Source organism: Convolutriloba macropyga, chromosome 9 (assembly GCF_964194025.1).
Source record: "Convolutriloba macropyga chromosome 9, txConMacr16.3, whole genome shotgun sequence".
In the NCBI taxonomy this organism is placed as follows: Eukaryota; Metazoa; Xenacoelomorpha; order Acoela; family Convolutidae; genus Convolutriloba; species Convolutriloba macropyga.
The window spans coordinates 19,464,397-19,477,711 of NC_134476.1; the positions used below are offsets into that span (position 1 = coordinate 19,464,397).

At 35.4% G+C, this 13,315-nt stretch overlaps 1 protein-coding gene across 1 annotated transcript; it reads right to left on the bottom strand.

The window, feature by feature from the left end:
• Nucleotides 1–5,141: 5,141 nt before the first annotated feature.
• LOC142346303 (all trans-polyprenyl-diphosphate synthase PDSS2-like) lies at nucleotides 5,142–6,567 on the bottom strand. Its single transcript, XM_075398826.1, has 4 exons — nucleotides 6,184–6,567; nucleotides 5,891–6,113; nucleotides 5,585–5,821; nucleotides 5,142–5,398 (listed from the first exon to the last, which is right to left on the bottom strand). The coding sequence occupies exons 1-4, from the start codon at nucleotides 6,565–6,567 to the stop codon at nucleotides 5,172–5,174; spliced, it is 1,071 nt and encodes a 356-aa protein (XP_075254941.1). The 3' UTR covers nucleotides 5,142–5,171.
• Nucleotides 6,568–13,315: the final 6,748 nt, after the last annotated feature.

Here is a 13,315-nt window from a genome sequence, read left to right on the forward strand (position 1 = left end):
TACGGTCTATCAAGAAAAAGCCCTAGAAGAGCTTTCTCAAAATTGATATTCGAAATCAAAAGATCAAATTAGGTCATAAAAGTTTGGCACCACTTAGATGCACACTATTGATCTTTATTAGTAAATGTTTATAAAAATTAAAGTTCCATAAGTGAGTTCAATCATTTTTTGAGTGAGGTAAGTCACGCAATTAACCTAAACGCAGAAATTACGAAACGGTAAGACGAAAAAAAGTTAGACGAAGTAAAAAAACATATCAGGACAAGTCCTGAAAAACAATTCAAAGAATTGAATGAAAAATTCAGACGTACTCTACCCGACCAGCAGATCAATTGAACAATGCCAGCCAGAACAGAAACAAAATCATCTCAAAAAATTGAGAAACTAAAAGAATCAAAACTTTTGAAGCTTTTAAACCTAAGGCAATATTTTTCCCCTAAAAAACCGATTTAAAAAATTTTTGTTTCTGAAATCGGTCGAGTATTATATCTGCAATAACTGAAAGAAATTCATTGGCCCTTGAAGATCGATTAACTCGAAAATGACCGAAAAATTCAAAAAAAAAAAGAAATCAATTACAAATTTTAATGAAATGTTACGGAAAATCGTGATATTAAAATCTTCAGAATCGTTTCTGTGTATCTAGAGGCTATTAGACGCCATCCCGTAACCCCATTCCAAGCCTTCAAAAATTCATGGGCTCAAAGACCGATAGGCAATAAATTTTAGAAAACAATTCAAATTTCAAAAAATAGAAATTCTTTCAAAAAAAATGTAGAAAACCATTCACTTGCCCCCTAGCAACTATTTATTAACATACTATCAAACCTTGGATGAGGTTAGCTGGCCACTGAGGTGAGAAAAACTGACTAAAAGACAATTGTTTTGGAAAAACTTTAAAAAATTGCAAATTTTATCAAGAAATTTCTAACATTCGAAAGGTTAAATTGTTGAAAACAAATCCCTTGAAACTAACAACCATGCAGTAACTTTCATCAGACCGTGGAATAAGTTTTTTGGTACTTGAGAATTGACAAATACGAAAAACTGACAAAAACTTTAGAGAACCTTGAAAAAAAAATTGCAAATTTTATCAAAAATGCTAAAATTTGAGACATTAAGATGTTGAAAACCAATCCGTTGTCACTAGAAACTATGCAGTGCCCTATTATCAAACCTCAAAGGAGATTCATTGGCCCCTGAAGCCGGAAAAATTCAAAAAATGACAAAAATTTTCAAAAAAACTTGAAAAAAATTGCAAAAATTAGTATCATTTTGCGTGTTTGTGTTTGTAGTATCAAAACATATAGCTCATAAAATAGTCATAAAAAGTAAATTTGTCTCGAAAAAGGCCTTCGTCGACTTTTAAAAACTCCAACCTAAGACTAATCAAACAAAAAACTCAAAACATTACAAAAAAACATGAAATATTGCAGCATTTTGAGCCCAAAAATTCCTAAAAACGACCTTTTAACCTTCAATTAAGGACATCCCAGCAGCTGCACCACTCTAAGCACTTGAAGGACTACTAGAGCCCACTTTAGGCCTCTAATGAAACTTAATGCCCGCTGGGCTTTACCTGTTTATCCCGTTTTGAAAGATCAAAGTCATTGAAAAATGTGCGAACACATCTTAAAAAAAACACAGCGCCCCAATACAATTCAAATTCTTTGAATTGTAAAAAATTAGGAGAGCAATAATAGCCGCCTGGAATCGCTGACGCGGCTATCAATTATATCATATATTATTATTCTATGTTGAGCTGCAAAAATCCGCGCGGAACGTTTTCAGCCTTTTTGTTACTTGGATTTCATTTCTGTATCTATATCTCGTATATGTCACATATTGAGTATTATGCTTTCCACAGTGAAGTCATGTCATATTTTCATCAGCATGAAGAAGAGTGACAACAAAATCAAACCTGTATTGATCAAAGAACAAAACATTCTCTATTTGTTTCAAGAAGACCCTAAAGTATACAAAATTACCCATTTATATGATGGCGCTATTGATCGGCATTATATTTCGGACGGATATAACTGTTTTCGACGGTTTTCCTCATTCTAAACGATTCCCACTGACTGTCTAAATTATATCTGTTAATGTTGGGTCTCCCAGGGCTCACTTAGATGATCTGGATGCACTTACATTATTTAGGTCTTGAGTCTCAGACTATTCTCTAAGCAGGGAAATATGGTTAACCGTACATACTAATCCAAAACTTTGTCTATTGCATAGCTTCATGAGCTATCTAATCAAAAGCATAGGGAGCCGGTGTGACAATCCAGGCCCGCGAGGGCTCAAACATTTTAACAGAGCATAGCAATAACCTAGCGGAGTTGCTCTTTTGTCACGTAGATTTCAAAGGCCATAAACTGCGCACAGCGGTTAGATAAGTCAAACCGACAAAATATAAAATAAAATTTGTTGAACCGTGCATTCTTTTAGGCAATTTCAATATAAACTAACTAGCAATCAATATTTTATACTCAAATGTGATCTCTAATTCAAGTCATTAGACGAAAAGCATTTCCACTTGTGTCACTGAACACTCACCAACGGATCATTTCTTTTATCAAAACATTGTCCAACCATGAGTTGAGGTATTCGAAAATAACAATAATAGGATCAATAGTCTGAAAAAAACCAATTAAATCGCCATCAAATTATTCGAATTCCTTTTTCCGTGATAAATCATTTTTTCGAAATAGGGAAATCGTAAATGCTTATACCGAATGAAAAGATGAGATGTGTTCAAATTCTGTTTCAATCGCTATTTCTCTTTGTATAAATGAGTCCTTCTATTTGTTCTCAGAAGTAATGTTCTCAAAAAATCATCATCAAATATGCTTCAATTAAACGAAAAGATGGGTGTCAAAAGAACACCTAAATGTTTTTCAATTTAGTTAAAGAATCTTGGAACAAACAAACAAAATAGTAACAATTACATACTATCGCGGACTTTTAATTTTTTGAGGAAAAATTTTGACGAGGTAAAGCATTGACGAGGTCATTGGATAATACTATTACAATGAGTTTACATCTTTTAATGGAGATTCAAAAATACATATGCTGCTTAACGATCTAAGTGGCAAACAACATTACCACAATTATATTTCATTTAAGGATCTTTGTTCAAGCGTTAACGCGTCAAACTTGAAAATTGCAGATAAGTTTAACGACTTCAGTTCACTTAGACCCGATTTGAAAAAAATATTCCACGATTTGAGTTGCCGCGTTTCACAATGCCAGATAAGTCAATGTTTCTTGAGGACAATTTCCCAATCAGAAGTTAAGTCAATAAATGAAGAAATGGATAGCAAACATTCCTCTGACGACAAAATTTATAATAATTGGTTTAATTAAATGACCAGTGACCATGGACATATGTATATTTCGCTTACAATTAAATCGCTGGTAACCACGGAGATTCTTGGTATCCATTTTTCCAATCTTTCTCAGAAAGTTTAAGGTAATTCCCCTTCATAAGAGTGGCTCAAGATCTATTGAAAACAATAACAGACCAAAATTTCAGTTAAAGGTTTGGAGTAAGATATTGGAGAAGGCAATTTTTATTGCAAACAGTACGGTTTCCAAAACCATCAGAGCACGCTGGTTTAAAAGGTGGGTCAAAACATAAATAGATGACCTGTTGTGAGTTTTTTCCTCGATCTGCAAAAGAATTCGACATATCACTCTTAAAACTCATAAAACTTGAATCAATTGGCATTCTAACAATTGCCTTGGAAAGGTTCTTATCCTATTTAGAAGAAAAAAATAGCAGCGAGTAGTTGTCACCGGCTTTTCTTCCTGGAAAAAACCACTCATGGATCAATACTTGTCAACCTTTAACTCTGATATTATTCATACCTTCCTCTGAGATGCAGAACAACGGAAGTTTTTCTTTTCACAGATGACTCATATGTTACTGCTATTGGTCAAGTCAACTCTGATATACAGAAAGAATTTGAGATAATCAGTATTTGGCTAGGCTAACTGTCAAAATATTAGTTGTTAGCCTTAAAAAAAGAAAAATCAGTTGTCACCAGTTTAAAAGAATCTTGGTGTTTTCCTGAAGCGAAACTTAATCTTTTCAATCACACTGATCCTGTACTATCCAAATTAAGTACGCAATGTGGCTTGGACGCAAAGATAAGATAATATGATCCCCTATGAAGAACTTCCGAATTATTATCGAAGCAACATCAATCCGATCTTACGGTACCTTTAGTATATGGAGTTTTAGTATATGGTTGCTGCAGTTATATTTCTTCACGTCCAATGCTTATTTCCAATGAAAAAAATTAAAGTTGACTATTTCAGAAAAACGTATGATCATTCGGATGATATTTTCCGCCAAAACAATTTTCCGTCGGATTGGAATAAAGGGAAAAAGAGAAAAGATTTTTTTTCATTTTTGCGAACAAAGCTAAGAAGAATTCGTAACGTTCAACACAGTTCAGCAACTAGGTGGGTGCATACGGCTGCGTTTATCTCTCCTCTCCATGGTTGTAAAATTTGTATTTGAATTTTTATTGTTCGAAGCGGAGAAATTTATCTTTTCTTTCTTTCATATTTTTACCTAACATTCATAGTAAAGTCAATACATTAGGCGATTTTTTATAATGTAAAAGTGGCAGCATATGGGGCCTAAAATCTATTTTGTGGTGATACGCTGAACTTTATTAAGGCAGGTAAAATTTGCTGAACTTATAGAGCTGTCTTGCAGATGATGCATGGCAGGCAATAGTTTTCCAATGTTTATCGAATTGCTACAGGTGACACAGTTGTACCAGATTTAGCATATTCTGTCCGTGCCCAAACTGCATTTTGAAAAAACGTTAGGCTGACAATAAGAGGCTATTGCTTGACAACGTAAAAAGTTATCAAGAAACTACAACCACATCAGATTAAAATATACGTCTTGCAATATGCGTCTTTCTCTGCAGTCCAATTTTACTGATAAGCATTTCCGGATATAACATCGAAAAATAAATATTGGTAAACCAAAAAATGGCACAACTATTGCAAAACATTACAAATCTTTACCGAATTGCAAAAATATGCATCCCTTGCAACAAACGACTGCTTCGGTTATCTAGAGATCGCATTCACTCGTATTAGTTTTTTTTTAATGAAACTAGTTGTATCTATTTTTAAATCTCAAACAGTTAATATTTGTAAGATTCAATCAAATCGTATATAATGTCTCTAGCAGAACAATCAGGGAAAGTAGTTAAAATATCAAAGGTCACAGCTGCGTTGCGATTGTATCGCCTTTTCAATTCAACGGCAATATCTTCTTTGCTATAGCTGTTTTTTGATGAGCTCTTGGCAAACTTCGGGTGAAGTAGCAACTGCGATGGATTCGTTTGGTGCAGCGATATTTCTCTACAACCTGCAATAGGTAAGTAAGAGACAAACAATAAGAAGATTCTACAGTTAATGCAGTATATACTAAGGAAAACCTGACAACCATAATTATCTCAAGAATTCTGTTAAAAAAAGTCAGAAGCAAAATAACAGCAAAAAAACATAGGATACCTAAACTTTTAAATTTGTATAATAGGGAAGTTGAATTTACTTTCCACTGTCGAAATCAAGCTCCTGCTCAATGCTGAAACTCTTTCTATGACATGAGTACTACTCCCACTAATAAGTAGAGCCGATTTGACGAAACGTGTGAACGGAGACACAGAGCATAAATTGTAGGACCGCTCTAGAGTCTGTTCAGTGAAGAGTCCAATATTAGGATCATCAGATAAAGAGTTAATCCGGTTGGTTTCGAGGGTGGAAATCAATTGACTTCTGATATAGTTGCCTGCAAATATCACTATTTCTACTCATTAAACAGCATTTTTACAAGTGATAGCTATGAAATCTTTATTACCTTCTGATGCTTCACCAACAGCTAATGATATTTCTGTAACAACGTGGGAAGACTCAGTATCTGCTGCGCCTTTTGATACTTTAGCTAATATGAAGTCTCCAATTAAAACTGCTAATTTGTTACCACGTACCAGTTCTGAGGAATGTTGAAAACGGCGGAATTGGTTATTCTGCAGGTTTTGAATAGTTGCGTGAATTGAAAAGCCAACAAACATCATTTCAGCCTAAACCAGATATAGTCGAACACTTGAGAGCTTGATTTACCTTAATTCTATTGAATTTCGAGTTACATACCATTTCAGCAATATCGCGTTGAACTTGATAAATTCCACTCTCCAATGATCCGAGGCTTGGGTGATTAGGTTTTGTAGCAAAATTATCAGTTTCTGATGCCAATTTGCAAAGAAGCAAGATTAGCAGACTGTGATTAGGCTGATTTTGATCACGGTTACCAGCCAAAAGATTCCTAACCGTATCTATCAGAGGATGTTTCGTTTGAACTAGTTGACGAACATAAGAAGCGATTGTAGAAAATTCTTCGGATACAATGTACTTCAAGCCGAGAAACGACGCGGCATAACCAACTTCTAACTCGGCACGTTTCAGCAGATCAAAATGAGAGAACCGCCTTACATTGAAAATACTTACAGATCGCAGCAGCTTACCGTATCCAAACATTTCTATAAACAGGTCTCACAGGTATAAGCCATCAAATTAAAAAATGTCCTTTGGTTTTTAATAAATTAGATACCGCGCACAATTGAAGCTGAATTAATGAAAAAGGGGTCTTTCCCATTATAGCCCCCCAGCTTAGTGGTCAGATAACCTATAGCCCCCCCCCCCCCAATCATGGTAAATATACCATAATGGGGGCGCTATAAGTTCATGGGGGGGGGGGGGGCTATAATGGGAAAGACCCTGAAAAAGTTGGCTCATACAATAAAAGCTACGTAATCCAAAAAACGCGGTACTCTCCATTATAGCCTTCCACTTCCCAGCTTAGAGGGAGGTCATATCACGTATAACTCCGCTCCAATCATGGTAACCCGAGTCGAGGTCACTGACAAATAACCAAGACAACTTCCTGACAACCAAATGTCTATGTCCAGACCAGTCAGACTAATGACCATACAGCTTAGACAACCCAGCCAGCCCGGTCAACAAGTCATTATGTCCAGACAACCCAGCCAGCATTATGTCCAGACAATCGAGACCACCCCGGGATGAGGTGGTAGAAAATTGAACCCGGTAATTCAGACAAAAATTGATCAGGTGAGCTCGAGAAGCTAGAGTCGCAATTAAGCGAAGAGAAAGTATCTCATAGAGCCACCTTCATTATCATCACCGGTGACCTCAACCTAACTGAGACCAACTGGGGAAACGTGTCGACCCTGTGTCCTTATGAAAACTCAGTTTTGGAAATTCTTTTTGTCGGAAAACGGCTTTCTGAATCTTATCAAAGAAAAAGCAGCAGCTGGATGTGCTTCTCACTGACGCTCAGCAATATGTGATGACAGCTACTGAACAAAATGAGGTGGCTTCCAGCTTCTGTCTGAATTTTAAAAGTGCTCAGACCATATTGCATACACATCCAAAGTTCTGCGCTTCATTACTAAGAAAACGTTTGATGACAAATTCTATTAGTTCTCCTTGAAAAGCGCAAACTGGAAAGCAATGAATGCTGACACAGCTGACAACAACTTTAATCCGTTTTGCTATAGCAACGTGAAATTTTTGCTCGAGCAGTGGTAGGATTGGTTTTGGCAGAGAATAAAAACTCACATAACGAGAATACACAGAACTCGTGCAACCATGCCGCTATGAACATCAAAAGTTTCCTCTTATTTGATGAAGAAAAACGGTAAGGTGATTGCACACGAAACAATTTTGCTCAAAACCTGAAAATACCGAAGATAGAGCGTAAACTCCAGAACCAAATACACCAAGACCTTCGCAACATTGAAGCAGAGGTTTACCAAAACTGACATTTTAGTGTAATACAGAAGTATCTGAAAGCATAAAAGCCCTTAAAACCTGTGATTATGCGAGACAAGGGTGTTTCAATGGCTAGTTAGAAACACAAAGGAAACGCATTCAACGCTTTCTTCAAGAGTGTTTTTAATGAAAAGGTGAAAAACGAACAATAGCTACAAATTTAAGTACGAGGAATCTGAAGTTTCTAAGGATAACAAAGAGATGTTGCCCTGAGGTTATCAAAGCTTAATGAAAGCCAGGCGACCGGCCCCCTGAAGGAATTGGTAACGATATTCTCAAAAAATACTGTGGACCTCTTGCAAAGTTTTTCAAATTACCGTTTCAAACCTTGGTCAACAAATGACTGTATTCCGACCTCTGGAAAAGAGCAAACGTGACCCCTATATTTAAGGATGGTGACCGAATGGTTGTCAATAGTTAGACATATCCGCCTGCTCTGTAGTCTCTTCGAAATGTTTGAATTTGCGAGTCAATCTACATATATCCAGAAAATCATTCGCAACCAAACCAGTTTGGTCTTTGCAAAGCTAGACTGGCCACACTACAATCAATACTTTTTCCAATGTTCATACAGAAGGTTGGATGATCCATCATCTACAGAACAGAGTGTACTGTACTAAGACTTTGCCAAGGCGTTTGACAAGGTACCACACAACCTACTGCTCAAGAAACTGGAAGACTCAGGTTTAGGTGAAAACTTACTCAAATTGACTTTGTCTTATTTCTCGAACAGAAAACAGTTAGTTTCCACATCTGTTCACGAACCTGACGTCAGCAATGTCACAAGTGGAGTTCGAAAAGGATCCATTCGAGGTCTCCTGGAGTTCTTGGTGTTTATTAACGACCTTCCAGCAAGATTGAAGGTGCGCAATAGTTTCCGCTATGCAGATGATTTTACGAGTATAGCATGCTCTAAACGTGAACTTGATCATTGTGAGACTGTTATTGAACTTTGTGTGAAGAAAACCAAATGGTTCTTAATGTTCGAAAAGGGAATCTGTTAAGCTTCAAAGGTAATCTGCAGGCGTCCATCAACAATGAACTAGTGTCATGTAAGCCAAGCCAGCAAAACGTTGATTTGGTTGCGCTAGCAGCTTAAACTGGACAGATAATTGCAAACAAGGAACTAAAAAAGCCTGATCAATGCTTCATCAGATAAATAGAAACCTCTGAAAATCTTGCATGCTCAAAACATTCCTGAATGCATAATTTGGCTACTTTGTTCCAACCCAGCTTGGACCACAAGCTTGGTCTCCATATAGAAACCAGCCGAAAGAAATTGAATTTGTGCAAAAAAAGCTACGAAGTCTTTAATGGACAGACAAGACATTAAAAGACAAAAGACATCAAAAAAGCTGACACAACTCGAACTGCATGACATGCTTTGTTTTGTATTGATTATGCAGGGTAAATATGATGCAAACACGGATATTTTGTACTATTTGAACTAAAACACTACACAATAAGAAACACCAGCAGATTTTGTTGCGCCAAAAACGAGACTACAAAAGACGCTTTCTACGTAAGAGGAAAATGCCTGGCAAACATCTTCAAGAAAATTCAAAATGCAGACAATGGAGCAAAAAGGTTTTTGAGCAATATATACTGGAAATATCTGTTCAACAGTACAGTATGCAAAAACTCTGCACAAGGCAAGGTTTATGGACCTGTAGAAGCTGTAATGAACCTGAAAACTAATTTTTCTGACAGCTTGAAAGTGATACTTATAAGCTGAACAAGGGTTCCAAAATCCATGGGTCAACCCAAAATCCGTGGCTACGACTACTAATACTACTACTATTAAACGATAATGGGAGACACTGGGAGAAATGCAGGAGAGTTCTTTGCACCGCAAATTTTTTCGGAATTTTTCGTTCTTCTAAGTTATATTGTTTAATAGAGCAATAAGAAACATATTTTATGATGGGACAAGTGAAAGCATCCAGTTGGTGCTGTACTTTTTATGCCTTTGGATAGCTATTCCACTTCGTATAATAAATATTGTTAACAATAGCGCGTTAAAAAATTATTAGCTTCTCAGAGTCATTTTCGCTTTAGGAAGCATCGTCAGATAAAGTTCAACCTAAAGTAAACATATGAACAATTAAAACAATTTCAATTCAATTATAAAACCAAACAGTAAATCAAATTTCTCGGAAGATTCTCGTTTTTTTCTAATAAAACAAAAGTTTCTGAATTGCATTTTTCAGTTAAATCTTATGTTTGGGTTTGTGGTCTTGTCTTTTATAACCTGAAAATTTTCAATGCTACTCTACCGTTGTTGTTATGTTTTGAACCTATCAATGTCTCAATTCTCTAATACCTAATTTTCCAATTTTCAACATGACTACTGATAGTGAGTGCTTTAAAAACATGTCCTGTATTTTATACTCATCAAGCGTGTTCAACAATGGCTTCCACTGTGCTATTGAAGTTAAAGGGGTTGCTCAGAGAGTCATTCCTTTTGGAGCATATTGCACTAATCAATTAATTGCTAATCAGAGGCGCGTGGGGTGCCACAGCGTTCCCATATGGGCTGACCTACCAGTGAGTCTTTACTTTCTTGCTCTGGCAACCGCGTGGTTATTTGTCTGCATTTTAAACCGATATAGGCAAAAAAGTATCCACTACCTGTAATTTTGTATGCCATGCGCGGTTTTAGATGTTGATCAAACGTAGACTTTAATGATTGTAATCAGGTTTTAAGCCTCCTTGTAAGGCGAATCCAAAGTTCTTTATTCTTGCAGCTTTTCTTTTAATCTCATGCTTAATTGGCCTCTATACTGTAGAAAAGTTGGATATCTCCAACTTTTGGATATCTCTCAAAGTTGGATATCTCTCAAAGTTAATTTTCTACTTGTTTTCCGCTGCAGTTCTTCCTTCTATTTAGACCTTGTTTTCTGATATAGAGTTTTTTGCTACATGTTTTTTTAAATTAGTTGAGTCATCAAAGCATTTCCTGTTCCTTGTAGATCGGCCTTTCTATTCTTTTTATGAAGCCATCTTTCTATGACAGTCAGGGCATCCTCGCGGTCTCTGTTTCTTCAGAGATCATCCCGTTTTCAGCACTTAGTTCGTCATAAAATGTTGCCATCTAAGTATTGGCCGAGACAAATGCCAGGGAAACCTATACAAACCGTCTTTTTGACAGTGCCGTCTTTCATTATTTTGAAGTATTCAATAGTGACTGCTCGCTTGAGTATGAGCTTAGGCGCTGATCATTGAAACTCGGGAAAGATTTCCATGGAGTAAAGACATAAAAGGGCAAATTCGATCGCTTCCAAGACGGCAATATTGGTATGTTAACTTTTAACATCTAGTGGTACTATTGCTTCCTTGCCTCAATCTCAAAGACTTCAACAGATGCGATTGCAGTTCCAGGCGCCTTTTTTGAAAAAAAGTAGTAATATTACTAACAAACATTATCACGTTAGTTTTTCAAGCCTTTTTTGCACCTCCTATTGCGTCGCAAAAAACTGTGTTCTTAAGACACAGTGCCTTCTTGAGGTAAATTTCAATCTGTCATAATCAGGTAAGTAACACAATTAAATGTTTTTCTACTTTAAATGAATTGAATTCAATAACACAAAAAAGTAAATCAGGGATTTTTCGGATTGGTGCTCTTTATTAACATAAAAAATGTCTAAATAATTATTACTGATATTCTTTTTTAGTTACGTCATGAGTAAGGCATTGATCTTCGAGTTAAGACAAAACTCTTGAACAATTCAATGAAAATATGTAAAAAGTTTTTAACTTCAGTAATTCTAGTTGAAACTACGGAGGTTCCAGCCGTGTTTTGATATGCGATGTGGTTAAAACCCATTGATGATTCATGATTTTCAGTCAAATGGCCAAAGAGTTTATATAGTTCAAAGTCTAGTCAGTTTTTTTGCTAAATATTTCAGTAGGTGCCTTTGCAGACAAGATCATCTATTGTCATTGCGTTTCTTGAGAAAATTTTAATAGTAGTTAGAGAACTCAGTGTTTCCAAAGGTTTATTCACAAACATTTCCACTATATCTAGCATCATCAGCATAATTGAAAATTAATGAAAGTATATTTACAATTGAATATATTTCATTTAAATTATCAAACAAAAGAAAAAAATAGAGTTTCTTGGAAGGTTGTTTTTATGATATAAGTAACAATTCCTGAAACTTTTGTTATCCTTGAGGTCCAAAAGTTTGATTTGTGATCTTGTTTTTTTGTTTTCAGAAATTTTCAGCTTTTTCTCTCTCATTTACTTTACAGTTTCGAACAATTAAATATTTTTTTTGCTAAAAAATTTGGATAAATTAAAAACTATTCACTACTGTTGTCTAGTTTTTCAATGCAAAATCCTGATTTTGATTTGAATACCTTTCAGTAAGTGCCTTTGCAGACAAGATCATCTATTGTCATTGCGTTTCTTGGGAAAATAATAATAGCAGTAGTCAAAGAACTCAGTGTTTCCAAAGGTTCATTCACAAACGTTTCGGCTATGTCTAGCATCATCAGGATAATTGCAAATTAAAGAAAATATATTTACAATTGAATGTTTTTCATTTGTTATCAAACAAAAGAAAAAAATTGAGTTTCTTGGAAGGTTGTTTTTTTTTGTTAAAAATAAAAACTCCTGAAAATTTTGTTATCTTTGAGCTCCAAAAATTTGGTTTGTGATCTTCTCTTTTGGTTTTCAGAATTTTTCAACTCTTTTTCTCTCATTTATTTTACAGTTTCGAACAATTAATTGTTTTCTTTCGCCAAAAGGTTCGGTTAAATTAAAGACTATTCACTACTGTTGACTAGTTTTTCAATGCAGATCCTGGTTTTGATTTGAGTTTGCTCAATTTAGAGCGGATTCTGCTTATCGTAGTTCTTTCAAGTTTTCCGCAAGACTACTTTAAAATTTTATTCTGACATTTATATTTGTTGGATTTTGTCATATTGTTTTGGTTGATTCGCTGTCCTCCTCTATTTTTGTTGTCAAGTGAAATCATAAAAAATCAAAAGTTTTGTATTGGGAGATTTTGATAGGTATAGAAGCAAGTCAAGCAACTAAACGTACTTGCAAAACAATGAAGAAATTCGCTTTTGTTTGCAACTGTTTATGGTTGAGGACTGAGTCAAAGATCAAATCGCTCTTGAATTGTTTCAATTTTTATCAATTCTTTTTAGAAATTAAGGCTTCACATCATTACCTAGTCTTTAGAACAGTGTATATTGAGAGCAATTGAATATTGTTTATAAAAGATATTGAGAGGAATTATTTCGCTCGGGCTGCACGCAAGCAATTGTTAATTTTTGAAAAATCTTGCCACACTTGTTTTATTTCTGAACCATTCGAAAAGTTTATACTTATTTGTCCGCCACGCTTTCAGCCGATCAAGCTATGGCAAGCATGATTCAAATGTCATTCGCGCAAGTTACTGTTACTCAGCTATCTCCC